A 15,280-nucleotide genomic window follows, 5' to 3' on the forward strand; every position below is an offset into this window, starting at 1 on the left:
TTAAGTAGTGTGGTGACAAATGGTGTTTTTCGCTAACCCAATTTTTAAAGCCTGCAAAGGCGAATGTTGCAGCAGTCCTTACTCGCGCTAGCCACGGACGGAGCACAGGCTGGATGAAAGCTCCGTTATCAGTGACGGTGGTCTATATGCGATCCAACTTCTCGTGCCTGCATATATTTTCATACCTCTTCTCTGCACATCGTGACCAACCACGACCCTCTTTCTTTCTCCTCTTCCACTTCCCCATTGCAAAGTAGACGGCAGGATGTTCAACTTTCTGACGGACCTCACAGCTTTTCCTAGCAATAAACTCACGCATATACCCAGAACGCCATAGCCGACAATACATACCAGCTTTGAATGTCCTCTCTGTCCATTTCACATTTACTGACGTCACGCAGCACACGAAAGTATCTCGAAACTCGCCTCTTAGAGATAGAAGATAAAAGATAAAGAAGAACAAGGTAAAATCTTGCATCCATTTGGGAACCGTTGGGTAAAAGGTGGCCCCAGTGATCGCACCTGGTACCCTCCGAATGCAAGGCGGATGTTCTATTAGATGGTTTCTGCTTCAAACATATGTGTTCTCACAAAGCCAGACATGAAATATTTGAAAACGCAGGACCATTCTTTAGATTCTTAGCATACTGAAGACGTACTAGATGAGGCATATACCGTATACCTGGATGCGCATGATGCGCAGGCACAGTTCACCTTTATGCCCCTCCCCCCCCATCCCTTCCCCCCTCCCCTGTAAGTGTGCAGATGGCTCCTGGGGATGTAGTGCATAATTTTCGTCTAGCACGTCTATGCGAGCACATATCAGTTACATTTTCGTGCGGAGTTCGCAACCACCTTATACGTTTTGCTTAGTATTGGGCAGGGAATGAGGTTTCTTGTCCAGCCGTGTTGTGTATTATGGCCGCTGAATTAGATCTCTAGCTTGCGATATGTCCGTGAAATTTGTTCATCAATAGAACATGTTCTGTGCATCAATTGCATATTTATTTGGCTCCGTTGTAAGTAAATCATTCATGATGCAATTACATGCAAGGCAAAACTTGAAATGAACACCAATGATTTCTTTTTAATACCTGACTATCCAGTACTGCGTCCAATTGCAGAGCTTATGCTGTTAATTACATGTAATCACTAATGTATAGCCTTATTACAGGCGCATAGAACACACGCAACGTTCATATAAAACCCCCATTATCTTTCTGCAGGACAAGCGTGCATTGCTAGGTCTAGCCCAAGGACAGTGGGTTCGAATCCCGCCAAAAAGGTTAACTTCTCGAAATGCATTTCTAGCGAAATCAATTAATTTATAAAGTTATATGATTTTTAAACACGCACCGTCCCTAATTTCGCTTTATACGCAATACGTTATCACTGCACGTGTGACGTCATGTTAACGACAGTATTGTGGGTATTTGGAATCCTAGGGAGGTGCGTTGTGGGTGTCACTTCATGACCATGTCGGAGATTTTCTTCTAGCGTGCAAAGCCACCAATGCCCAATTTTCGGTGACATGGGGCCTCAAAAGCTGTCATGCTAATAAAGTACACCACCAACGCAGCAAAGCCGCCTGACTTAGGATAGATAACCTTTCCTGCTGTTTTTAGTTTCATAAAATCTAAGTAGGTGATTCGCATTTTGAACAAGATTTATCTGGAGTTTAAGCCTGCTGTTACGATGTACTCGGGTGCGACCCCGACCGCGACTGACTGCGTTTCGATGGAGGTGAATTGATGAGGCGTCGTATGCTGTGCGATTTCACTGCACGTTAAAGATCACCACTTCGGCTCCTCTCTCTTTTCACTTTGACTCCCTCCCACTTTCCTCCTTTCCTTACGGAGCGGCCAGGTGTCCACAGAAACAAGTATTACAGGTAATGCACCTTTCTCTTCCTGTGAACCAATTAATATTATTATTATCAAAACTGGGCATGGTCTTACTGATTGGTTTCCGATTGAGAAAGGAGTGAGGCAAGGCTGCATACTGTCGCCCTGCCTATTTAACCTATGTGCAGAGTGCATCATGAGGAAGGCCGGTCTGGACGAGTCTTCAGCTGGAGTGAAGATTGCTGGAAAACGTATCAACAACCTTAGATATGCGGATGATACCACTTTAATGGCAGAAAGTGAAGTGGAACTCAAGAGACTTCTGATGCGCGTACAAGAAGAGAGTGAGAAGTTTGGGCTTAAACTGAACATTAAAAAGACAAAGATCATGGCGTCTTGCCCTATCAAGTCCTGAAGCATCAATGGACAAGAAGTGGAAGCTGTGACAGATTTTCTATTCTTGGGCTCCAAGATTACCTCGGAAGGAGACTGCAGCCATGAAATTAGGAGACGCCTGCTTCTGGGAAAGAGAGCAATGGTTAGCCTTGACCGCCTAGTAAAGAGCAGAGAAATTAGTCTGCCAACCAAGATCCGTATAACTCGTGCTATGGTCTTTCCAGTTGTGATGTATGGATGCGAGAGTTGGAGTGTGAAGAAGGCTGACCGCCGAAGAATTGACGCGTTTGAATTGTGGTGCTGGCGAAGACTCTTGAGAGTTCCTTGGACTGCCAGACGATCAAATCAGTCGATATTGTCGACCATAAACCCTGACTGCTCATTGGAGGTTCAAATTCTAAAGTTAAAGCTCAGCTACTTTGGTCATCTGATGAGAAGAGAGGAATCGCTGGAGAAAGATTTGATGTTGGGAAAGGTTGAGGGTCGCCGGAGAAGGGGTAGGCAGCGAACGCGATGGGTAGATGGCATCCTCGAGGCACTGCAGATGAAGTTATGTGATGTTAGGAAGATAGTGAGAGACCGGAAAGCGTGGCGTGACATGGTCCATAGGGTCACGAAGAGTCGGACACGACTGAACGACTGAACTGAACTGAACTGACCTAATCACGCTATCGAGAAACTGCGTTTTGTTAAGTTTACGTTACGGCACACTGAACGCGCAAGAAATAGATTTCAAAATGCAGCTCAGCGTACGGAAAGCTCGCTGGTCATCCATCGCAAAGCAAATATAAGGGCGAAAGGTCTCCTCTTCACCATGCCTATTTTTTATCTCCCCCACAACGCAGCCTATACCACTTAGAGATTGTTCAGAGTATCCAGCGAACTTTCCACCAAGAGTGCCTGGCCACACGGAGCGTTCCCGAGCAAGAGTAACACCACACAGTCACGAATCCCGCCAGAAACCAGTTGACACACCAACAAACTAGCTCTAACATAGCGCCGTTTGCTTCGAAACCGCGCCCAGAACATCCATATCGTCTCTCTATTTCTCGACTACACACCTTAAAGCTACGCCCCGCGGGAAAAGCATGGTTTCCGGTTCTTGCTAAACCGGGAAGCGGGCACAGTACGCCTTCAAATGAGCGACGTGCACAATTTAGACTGGTGATGCTGTGGAGTCTGGCCTGCGAGACAAGGGCATGATCTTGTAGGTCACGTCACTCAGTTGATGCAAGACACCGTGAAGACCCATGTAAAGAGCCATGATTTTCTCATTGTGTGGGCTGGGAGCCAGAGGAGCCCTAAGGAGCCAGATGGGTAGCAAACATCTTGTTGGTGTAGGCGAAACGGCATTTGTGGAAAGTCTGAGAAGCGGTGAAGTCCTGAACAATGTTGCGGGCAGTGTCAGTACGGGCTATGACATGGAAGCATAGCTGCTGTCATGGTCGTCAGCAGGCAGCACGCTGTCAAAATGCAGAATAGGGTAGCGGCCAAAAATGAGTTAAAAGGGTTAGTATCCGGTGGCATCTTGATGGCATGAGTTATAAGCAAATGTAACGAAAGCAAGTTGACGTCCCAGACAAGGCGATGGTCAGAGACGCACATAGACAGCATGCCCGTAAGCGTCTGGTTAAGGCGCTCAGTAAGGCCATTCGTTTAGGAGATAGTAGGTTGTCGTGCAATGTGCGGCAGGAAGAGCCTCACCGCAGTAGACTTCAAAAGAGGAACCAACAGCCTCGATCCGTAAACAGCTGACGGGAGTAAAATGAAGCCGAATGACGTCCTGAATAAAAACCCAGTGGCGTCGTAGTCGCAGCTGATTGGATTGCGCGCGTGATAGCATACCGGCTGGTGTTATCTACCGGCTGGTGTAATCTGGTGACAGCAATCCATATGTTCCCGAAAGTCGATACTAGGAAAGGTGCAAACGGGTCAAGACCAACGCTGCGAAATGGTCCTGTATAGGAATTTCGATGGGGTTAAGGAAGGTGCCCAAGAGGATAATGCTGCTGCTTCTGCCCGCACTGGCACTGGTCAGGTGGTGGTGGTAAGAACATTTATTTACACAAGGGCCAGGAGGTATGTTTGGATCGGCCCATAAGGGACCGATCCTTACAAGCACTAGGTGGAGGTCCCTAGTTGGGGACCCCAGTGGCGGTTGCCGCCGCTCGGGCGCGTCCGACTAAGGCTTGTTGGGCCTGTAAGTCGTGGCAGCCGAGCAGGACCGCCTCCCAGTTCTCCCGAGTTGGGTAGGGGGTGGGGGGAATAGCCGGGTTGGAGGGGCAGGCCCACACCGTTTGATAGATGTCAGAAGACACCGCTCCACAGTGTGTGCAGCTGCCACTAAAGGAGGGGTCAAAATGTTTTTGGGCTGCCGGGCACAGCAATGTATTGGTGAAAAAGTGGAGAAGGAGCCGCTCATCCGCCTTTTTGAGACCTTTACATGGGCTGGGATAAAGGCGATGACAATTTTGATAGTACGTCGTGATATCTTTGAAGGTGTAGGCCGGATTAAAATCGGGTTCCTGATCGGGTAGGGAGGAGAAAACAGCCCGGTGAGAGAGCGCGCGGGCGGCTGCGTCTGCTGCCTCGTTTCCTGCCAAACCCTGATGAGCAGGGGCCCATATAAGGTAGCGGTGTGCGGGGTCCGTATCCCGTATGCAATTTAAGTAAATTTTATAGGCTCGTAAGGGAGTCCAGCCTTGTCTGACGTTCCGACAGGCTCCTCGCGAGTCGGTAATTATGTATTTTGAGTCGGAATGAGAGGCCGCGAGAGCAAGCGCCACATCTTCTGCGTGTGTTGTACTTTGGGCTCTGAAGGTGAGACCGTTAACCGTTTTGCTGTTGTGAACTACAGCGGCCGTGTACCATCCCCCGTGGTGAGGGCCGGAGGCGTCCACGTAGTATACACCTGTTTTGTTGCCATAATGTCGGGCTAGGGCTTCCGCTCGTGCCAAGCGCCGATCATAATGATCTTCGTGTGACATATTCGCTGGCAGAGGTCGCACGCAGAGGGCGCGTCTCCACAATTCTGGGATGCGAAACCTGTCTTCCATGAGTGCGGTGTGTTGGATATGGAGTCGAGCAAGAGGGCGGCGACCCGACTCCGTTTGCGACAAACGCGTGTACTTGATTTGTAAGGTGCGCCTCCCGGAGCTCCCGGAAAGTATTCACCACCCCAAGGGCCATAAGACGGCTGTTTGAAGTAGTGATCGGGAGGTCCAGGGCACGCTTGACAATTTTGCGAAGGATAACCTCAAGGGCATCCTCCTCTAGTTTCCGTAGGTGGAGATAAGGTGTCGAATATAGAATCCGACTGGTCACGAAGGCGTTTGCCAGCCGCAAGGCATCCTTACTTCGCAACACCCCGCGTTTGTTTGAAACCCGGCGGACCATGCGGCCCACCTGGTCCCCCACCTTACGGAGTTTGGGCAATGTAGTGTCTGACCGTCTGTGTTTGTGTATGTAGAGTCCGAGTACCCGTATCTCGTCAGCTTCGTGTATGGGACCACTGTCTAAAGAAAGAGTGATTTGAGTTGTGCACTTTCGCGAGGGGCGGAGGTGCACAAATTCTGATTTTTGTGGGGAACACTAAAGACCACAGCTGCGGGCGTAGCGGTCTACTATCGTCGCCGCTGTTTGCAGGCTGGTTTCAATGTCCCCGATACTGCCATGCGTGGCCCACAGGGTGATGTCATCGGCATACAGGGCGTGCTGCACACCAGTGACACCGTCGAGCTGGGCAGGCAGGTGCATCATAGCCAAATTGAAGAGCAGCGGGGAAAGTATTGCGCCTTGGGGGGTTCCCCGCGTGCCGAGTAGGTAAGGGCCATGCTCATTATCTTGGATGCGAATGTAGGACTGACGATCTGTGAGAAATTGCTTGATGTATTGGAATGTGTTGAGACAACAGTCGGTCTGGCTTAGGTGGGTGAGTATAATCTCGTGGGTTACATTATAAAATGCCCCTTTGAGATCTAAGGCGAGTACTACCCGGTCATTATGGGGGCATTCGAGTGGGTCAAGGACTTCCCGATTGAGTTGCAGGAGGACATCTTGAGCGGATCTGTGTGGGCGGAATCCGAACATGGTGCCTGCGAATACATGTTTTTGTTCAAGATATTCAGATAGCCGGTCCCGCACCATCGTCTCCATTAGTTTGCCCACACAGGAGGCGAGAGAGATGGGACGGAGGTTATCTGTGTCAACTGGTTCCCTGATTTAGGAATAAGGGTTACCAGAGCCGTTTTCCAGTCGCTTGGCAGGGGGCTGTCCCCGCGCCAAATCGCATTGATGTAGTCAAGGAGGGACTGGTATGCCGAGTCGGGCAGGTTCGTCAAAAGTTTGACAGTGATCTTATCCCTTCCCGGGGCAGTGCCCCGTTTCATTTCGGCAAGAGCCGCCCGCAGATCATGGAGCTGGAAAAGTTGATCCAGCTCTGTGTTCTCTCTGCCTGCATAAGAGTATGATGATCCACGGGGCTCTTGGGCTGTACACAGATACTGGTCCCAGAGTGTCTGTGCCAGTTGAGTAGTGTTGCCAGAGAAAGCATGCATGGCTCTCTGGAAATGTTTCTGTGTTTCGGTTCGTGTTTGGGTTGGGTCGATGAGGGCTCGAAAGAGGCTCCAGTCGGAGAGATGGGCCGCGTACTCAGCCTCTTTTTGGGTGAGCTCGGCAATTCGAGCTTTAAGCTTTCTGTTGTGTTTCTGGCGTCGCCAACGGCGGACGAGGCTGCGACGGGCTTCCCAGAGGTGTAGGAGGTGGTTATATACGTCCGTAACCGCCTCTGAGAGCTGGATATGTGTTTCATGCGAGCGATGGTGTGTCAGCAGCTGTTGGGACCATGCTGAGTAGCCCTGCTCGGAAATGGGTGTGTTATCAAGTGAGTCAAAATTTTGCCTGAATTTCGTACTGAGCTGCAACGTAGTTCAAACACAAGTTGTCGTTGTGGCTGTAGGAAGAAGGAAAATAAAATGCACGCGCCTGCTATTGGCTCTGTAACTGAGCCACCTCCGCTGCCTCGTGAAGACAGATTTTATTTATAGGAAGGGAAAGGCGCGGTAACTGTCTCATTTGTTTTCTGTGGACACCGCAACCAATCCGTAAGGGAAGGGAGGAAGGTGGGAATGAAAGTGGAAAGAGGGAAATAGAAGCCGTAGTGGAGGCTACGGAGTAAATTTGACCGCCTGGGGATCTTATACGTGCGCTGACATCGCACAGCACACGGACGCCTCCTAGACAGAAGGGAAAATAGGGAAGAAAAGGAAGAGGGAGAGAGACACGCGCCGCAAAAACAGCCGTCGTCCACGACCGAAATGGTGGCGGGTGCAATGACGGCCAACGACAGATAAAAATTTTGTAGCAGGCTAGCCTCCGCCGCAGGCGGCGGTGACCTGTCCCAGCCCCATCAGGGGAGTACAACCACAAGGCCAGAAAAACCATCGTTGCACGCTATCCTACCTCGGCGCGGTGGCGCAGATGCCTGACTACTGTTCCAGAGTACTCTGGTTCAAAACCGACCGCCAGCGGCTGCGTTTCGATGGAGGCGAAATGGAGAGGCGTCCGTTTGCTGTGTGATATCAATCAGTGCACGTTAAAGATCTCCAGGTGATCGAAATTGCTGCGTAGCCCTTAATTACGGCACCCCTTTCTCTCTTCCCGCTTTCACTCCCACTTTCCTCCCTTTCCTCACGATGCGGAGCAGGCGACCATAGAAAGAAGTGCGACAGATACAGCGCCTTTGCTTTCCTGTCAACCATTTATTAATAGCATCATACGTGCTGACACTACCATATGCCCTGTTGTTGGGAAGTTATGAAGTTGTGCAAAATACGTATAATGTAGATAAGCCAGGACGACGAGCAATAGGTGGCACGCCATCTGGTCCTATAATGTGTCAGGATAACGTGTCGTTACGCTGCACAAACATGACAGAAGGGTCGGAGTTATCCTTGTGGAGCTGGTCGATGATGGGTTGCAGGGAAAGATCAAGACTGTTCGGCGCAGATGTGGAGGAATTCTGAGACAGACAAAACGTATTCGTCGGCAGTATGATCCGGCGATTCAGGAGGATCATCGAAAGGATGGCGGGTTACACAGTCAGCGTCTTGATGTAACCAGCCTGACTTGTAGACAACAGTAAATTTGTATTCTTGTAAGCCCAATGCCAGCGACCTAAGCGGCCCAAATGAAGGAAGCCAATACAAAGCATGACGGTCAGTCACTTCGCTAATGGGTATCCCAAACAAATAAGAACGGAATCAAGTGAGCAGTCAAAGAAGTGTGAAGCATTCCCGCAGAGTAAGTGGATAGTTGAGCTCTAAGAGACATAGTAGGAGGCTGGCATAGGCAAGTATGCGGGAGTAGCCATGCTGGTAATGGTCAAGGATGGCACCAAAAGCATGACCACTAGCGTCGATTCGGAATAGGTGTGGGAAAGTAGGAGGTTGGGAGATGCGGGAAATTAATCTGCGCGGAAGTGGGAAGCAGTGAGGGAGAGGGCTTTCTGCTGTCAGCATCCCCCATAAGAACGCACCTAATCTCGCGCGATAATTAAGCGCGGCCGTTACCACTGGACAGGGGATTCCTGCGTATCCCTAAACACGTAGATGATCTTAGTGTTTACGCTGAATGCTGCCTTGAGCCAGGTGAAACGTGACTTAGAGATTTAGTCTGTACGACTCGTAACAAAGATTCGTAGCAGAATCCGGTGCGCCAAATGTTTCCAGGCATAACTACCTACTTGCGAGCCATATTACATGAGATTTACGAAATCCCCGAAACTCGCCACCTCTATAGGGGTAGGAGAATGATCCTTCTCAACTCTACAGACCTTGATATCTTAGCATCTGTCTTGAGTGATTGATTGATTGATTGAATGTCCTTTATTGAATGGGAAGGCTCATGGCCATGGATGGGGATAAAGGGTGTAGACATAATCTTCATTGTTTATTTAGGTCGTCACTCGAATCACATTGCTCTAACCAGGCCACTAAGCGAGCCATACTTGGCAAATATCATCTGTGTGTTTGCATCAGTTTCTAGAAGGGAACGGTAGTTCAGGCGGTAGGGTTCGATCTCGGGGCGTCCAGTAGAAAAAGCAGGGCATTCCCAAAGTAAATGAGATATGCCGCCGCAGGTTAGAGTCGTACAGTGGGGGCACGTAATCATTTTCTCTTTATACTGACGCCAGCGGGCCATAATACGTGGCGTGTAAGCCGCATGGGCGATGAGCTTATTCAAAAAGACTTCTTGACTTCGGGTGAGGTGGGTTCTTCTCGTAAAAGGTGGGTCTGGTGTGGCCACCTGCATGCGATGCTGACTGAGGCTACGAAGACTGGTCCGAGTATAGTGCATAAGGGCAAGAGAAGGGGTGAGTTGCCCGCCCAAGGTCGAATAAGGATGAAGAAAGGGGGGTGGGGAAGTAAATGTGGATATCCCACCTGCCAAGGCAGCCGCGGCGTGTGCCGCCGCATTGCCCCCTGATTCGTCCGAGTGACCTGGGGTCCAGTGAATAGCGACAGTTCTGGTCGCGAGTTGGTGGCGTTTAAGGAGGCGCTGTATAGCCGTAGCTGTTTCATCTTGTGAACCCGGAGTAGCGATTTCCTTGTAAGCTTCAAAGGAATCAGTAAGAATACGTAGTGACCCAGTTCCGGTGCAAGGCACTCCTGACAAGGCTCCCCAAATCGCGAGGAGTTCAGCGTGAAGAGGGGTACCCTGAGGTAGATGGCAGGCATAAGCGCCTGAAAGGGAAGGGTTGTCATCGCATACCCAGGCCATAGATGCGAATTCGCTTGTAATGGATGCGTCGGTGTATATGTCAGTCGTATCGGGGATTCGCTCTTGTCGGTGATGGGCAGCTAGGAGCTCCCGGGGAATGACAAAATCGCGGTTTATAGGTCGGCGATGGACGCGTGTGACTACTGGCATCTCCCAAGGGGGAAGTGATGCATATAGGGCTGGTGTTTTGTCGTTACGCTGTTCATCCCAGGCCAGCAGGCGACGCCCCTGGACAGTGTTCTCTAGACGTATTCGATGACGCGTCTGTGACTCGGTAACGATGGTAGTGAGCGGTGGAAGAGCGGCCAAACGCTCAAGTTTGGCTATAGGAGTGTGCTTAGGTAGACCGGTAATAGTGCGTAGTGTAGCGCGATGAAGGCGTTCGACCTTAGCGAAGTCAGTCTTCGACAGTTGGAGGACCGGTGTACCATAGAGGATTTTTCCGACCGCCGCTGCTCTGGCCATCGCACGGCAGGCATGCTGCCGCGCACCGCCGTGCCGGTTGGACAGGCGACGAATAGTACGTAGCAGTGCTGGCCAAAGGCGTTGTAACTGACGAACCCATTTCTGGGGGCTGTTGCAGCTTGATATGGGCAGGCCAAGAATGCGGATTTGCCCATTTGAGGAGGTGATGGTGTTGCCTCCGATGTGAAGATGGATCTGCATACTGGGGTTGGTTTTATGTTTTCCGTCAATACTAATCAATTCTGTTTTATGTGGTGCGAGTTCGAGGCCAATTTTGGTTAGTGTATCTTCAAGACAAAGAAGGGCCGCCTGAAGTTCAGTCTCCATAGAATATTTGTCTACGTAATCCGCTGCCTCAGTCCAGACGGTAATATCATCGGCATATATAGCGAATCTTGCGCTTGTGCTGATTTCCAGATTCTCGGCGACGCGTGTCATGGCCAAGTTGAACAATATGGGTCCGAGAATGGAGCCCTGAGGTACACCCCTATCCAAGTAATAGGTTTTGGGCACCCATCCCGGAGCTTTGCCATGTAGCTGAATGGGTCTAGATGTCAAAAAATTGCGGATCCAGATTTGGGCACGATTACTAGGAAAGCGTTTGGCGAGTTCCTCCAGGATAACCTCATGGCGAACATTGTCAAAAGCTTTGTGTATATCGACAGCCAGGAGATAGTCAGGTAGCGTTTTACGATGAGCTCTATTCAGAACTCTTCGCAAAAGCCAAAGGCAGTCATGCGTTCCAAGGTTAGGGCGGAAGCCGGCTTGAGCTGGATGAAATCCAGGACTGACGTATTCAATGTAGTGACTAATCCGGGTATGCAGCAGGCGCTCGATGAGTTTACAGAGATGTGAAGTCAGTGCAATTGGACGCAAATTACTAGGAAGTCGAGGGTTTTTGCCAGGTTTAGGGATAGGAAGAATAAGAGAAAGCTTGAGGTTATCCGGTACCGTTCCGGTCTCCCAGTAAGAATTAATGATGTCGAGAAGGGCATCCTGGGATGCCGAGTCGAGATTGCTAAGCTCCTGCCAACTAACTCGGTCGTGCCCGGGTGTGGCGCGAGCTCGGCCTCTTCCGAGGGCTGCTTGCAGTTCTCCCTTTGAGAATGGGCGATCCAGTTCTGGATCAGGGTTTCCGACTGGGAAAATGGAAACTGCTGGTGGAGGCATTAGGCTGGCGTGTGGGAAAAAGGTGCGTATAACTTCATCTTCAACATCAGCCGGGTTGCCATTGAGAAGGAGATCGGCGAGAGGTGGTGCCCCGCGTGCCTTGCCATTTAGGCCACGAAAGATGCGCCAAAGTTGTGATAGGTCCGGTACTTGTCCAAGACGGTCGCATGTAGAGTGTCAAGCCTCACTTTGCAGGTGAAGCTGGTATGCCCGGATAAGCTTGAATTGTCGTCGAAGAAGCACGAGATCTTTGTGACGTTTTCCGCGTGTCCGAAAACGTTGCGTGAGGTGATCTGCGCGACGCCAAAGGTTAGCCAGGTGAGCATCCATGCCAACTGTGGAATCGTCACAGGGGATATATTCGAGAGCTTGAGTGCGGGCATCTCGGAGTACAGACAGAAAGGAGTCAATATCCGAGAAGGGGGTCGTAGTATTAGCACGAAACTTGTCCCAGTTGAAAAACGAACGTGTTGTCCGAACGCGAAGACATTTACGATTGAGAGTGAGCAAGATGGGCAAGTGATCACTACCCCAAGAATTAGAAAGGACTTCCCAGCGCCGAAGAAGACGCGGTGATGAGAATGTAAGGTCCAGTGTAGTGTCTCCTTGAGAGGGATGGAGACCGATACGGGTCGGCACGTTAGGTTCGTTGCACAGGGTAAGAAGAGTTTGATCAAGGGCGTCATATAGGTGTTTACCACGTTGGTTAGGCTGAGATGAGCTCCAGGCTGCGTGATGTGCGTTGAAATCTCCGCCAATAAGAATAGGATAAGGGTGTGCTGCGTTTTCAAGGTCAGGGAGCCAGGAACAGGGTTCTGCCATGACGTTACCTGGCCGGAAATAGGCCGATGCTACGACGAAAGGTTTTTGGCCAGGGGGGAAGATTTTTACTGCAACAATCTCACGAGTGGAAGAGCAAAGGGATTGAAGCGAGAGCTGAGTGGAAGGACAATCGTTTCGGATTAAGACGGCCGCCTGTCCCTCTGAACGGCCGTTTTTATGTTGGATAGTAGGTGTCTGGTAAGTGCAGTAACCAGGAATTTTACAAGGACCGCGCGTTTCTTGAAGAAGTATGAAAAGGGGACGGCGCTGAGGCACAAATGTACGAAGGGTAGGACCGTTCTGATTGAAGCTTCTGCAGTTCCATTGAATCCCATGAGCCATAGTGCTCATGAAAGGGGCACAGATTTACGGCGCTTACTATCGTCTGTGAGTGTGGTACGCTGGAACTCTTCAAACATAGTCTGCAGATGGCTCTGCATGGAAGTGAGGGCAGCAGTAAGAGTTGCATTAACTTCCTTTCGCAGAGTTTCTTCCAGCTTCTGTGTCTCTTGGGCGCGTTCCTGTCGGATTAGCCCGAGCATGTGGGTATAGGCGGAATCAGATGCTGTGACCGGTTGCGGCCGGCGGGTATGCGAACGGCTTTTGCGGCCCTTCTGTGAGCGGCTGCGTTGCGGAGTCTGGGAACGAGTTCGGGTGTCCATTGTTATCTTGTCCTTAGTTATCATCTCCCGGAGACGCTGATTTTCCTGGCGTAGTTCAGATATTTCTGCTCTGAGGCTCTCAATGACCTCGGCTAAACCTGGAGAAGAGGTCTTTTCAGCATATGATACATGTTTGGAGACAGTATGTGAGGATGTCACCTGATGCGTATTCGGATCATCCGACTCCTTAGGTGCCGATTTGTCGACAGGCTTTGCATAAGCTCGAGCCGGGCACTGGGCACTCAGGGCGATATGCGTGGAAGCGCCGCAGGCTACGCAATGAGGAAACTGCTTGCAGCCGGGGTCCTCAGGGTGCGGGTTCTTACCGCAATCCCGACAAACGGCGGGAAACGAGCAGTATTTGGCTACATGGCCGATGCGGTGACAGTTATAACATGCGACTGGGCGCGGGCGGTATTCACGGATTCGTGTAATCTCGTAGTCGAATACTAGCCGAGAAGGTAATGCGTCTGATGCGAAGGTCAGAAGTAGCAAATTTGTCTTGCCGAGCATGCGTATGTCTGTGATTTCAGCTGTCTCGCAGCGCAGATGTGCCATGATATAGTCCATCGTGAGGCCTTCTCTAATTCTGATCACACCTCGGGTGCTGCCAACCGCAGGCTGCTTCAGTGGGGACGTGTCCACATCGAACACTTGAACAGAATCCCGCGTTCGCGCGATTAAACGGGTCAATGTACACAGCTTCTTGAAATGCTCAGCGTCCCTGACAGTTATGCGGATGCAGTTAGCAGCAGAATCAAAGCGGAGAATGGCCATATCCGAAAAATACTGAGACGGAGCGCTTTGCTCTATTGCGTTGGTAATAGCCTGTTTCGGGATGTTTGTGACATGCACTTTGTTAAGTGGCCTGATCAGAACAGTGAAATGAGGACGACTCACCCGTTCTGTGTGCAGACGTTGCGGGGACACTTGACGCTTGCGATAGGTTGAAGTCATGCTGCATCCTGTAGTTGTCTTAACCTGAGCAGGAGGGCTTGCAGAGACAGTCACAGCTGCGGCATCCATTTCCTCGTGCACTGTCGGCAATAGCGGGTAATCAACGCTCCCTGTAGCTTGTGGCGTTTGTGGCGTCGGAGGCACCGTTCGGCTGGATGCGAAGTACGGCGCCGCGTCCATCTTTTCATGCCCCGCCGGTAAGAGCGGGTAATCACAACTTCTCGTAACTTGGCTTGACTGTGGGGTTGTAGTCGGTGTAACCTGTGGCGTTCGTGGTGTCGGAGTCAGGGTTTGGCTGGATACGTAGTATGGCGCAGCATCCATCTGCTCGTGACCCGCCGGTAATGGCGGATAATCGGAACGCCTTGTAACTTGGCTTGACTGTGGGGTCGTAGTCGGTGGTTGGCACGGAGTGAAGGTCGCCGGGCGTAAAATTTTGAAGGTCACATCTTCCGGATGCGCTGTGGCGGCAGCGCCGCCCGGCTGTGGCCCGGGAGCAGCCGTGGTCGTGGTGGGCCCTGAGGGCGTCGATTAGGCTTAGCCCGTCAGAAACGCTAGTCCTTGAAAGCTTCGAATTGAACAGCGAGCCGAAAATCCTAATTATAAAACCTAAATGCGTACCTTCTAGTCTGGGAACATTTTACAGACTCTGTATACTTCTAAAGCAGTTCATATACATTTACCACTGTTCGTTGTACGCGTCCAAAAGCTAAACGTACGCTTCATGAGACGAACGTTTACAAATGCAGGAAACAGAAATGTTTTCCTCGTAATGGCTTATTTCACTTGAAATATCTTCGGCTAGAATGGAAGTATTCTCGCACTGAGGATATGGTTGGTTGGTTGGTTGGTTGGTTGGTTGGTTGGTTGGTTGGTTGGTTGGTTGGTTGGTTGGTTCACAGGAAGGGAAAGGCGCAGTATCTGTCACACTTGCAACTGTGGACACCGCAACCGCGCCGTAAGGGAAGGGAGGAAGGTGGGAGTGAAAGTGGAAAGAGAGAAAGGGGGGTCGTAGTGGAGGGCTACGGAGTAATTTCGACCACCTGGGGATCTTTAACGTGCGCTGACATCGCACAGCACACGGACGCCACTTCGTTTCGCCTCCATCGAAACGCAGCCGCAGAGGTCGGGTTCGAACCCGGGAACTCCGGCACAGTAGTCGGGCGTCTTACCACTGCGCCACTC

At 50.8% G+C, this 15,280-nt stretch overlaps 1 protein-coding gene across 1 annotated transcript in view; it reads right to left on the reverse strand.

Annotated features, from left to right (window-relative positions):
* Positions 1–3,396: 3,396 nt before the first annotated feature.
* LOC146189188 (cytosolic endo-beta-N-acetylglucosaminidase-like) overlaps positions 3,397–15,280 on the reverse strand; it is a 58,792-nt gene continuing 46,908 nt past the window's right edge. Inside the window, exons 11-13 of the mRNA XM_084605202.1 lie at positions 12,856–12,910; positions 4,086–4,197; positions 3,397–3,523 (exon numbers count right to left, since the gene is read on the reverse strand). Of these exons, the coding sequence (XP_084461328.1) occupies positions 3,397–3,523; positions 4,086–4,197; positions 12,856–12,910 (294 nt within the window). The remainder of the gene's footprint in view (positions 3,524–4,085; positions 4,198–12,855; positions 12,911–15,280) is intronic.

This window comes from Amblyomma maculatum, chromosome 5, assembly GCF_055883805.1.
Source record: "Amblyomma maculatum isolate TAMU_Amacu chromosome 5, ASM5588380v1, whole genome shotgun sequence".
Lineage (NCBI taxonomy): Eukaryota > Metazoa > Arthropoda > Arachnida > Ixodida > Ixodidae > Amblyomma > Amblyomma maculatum.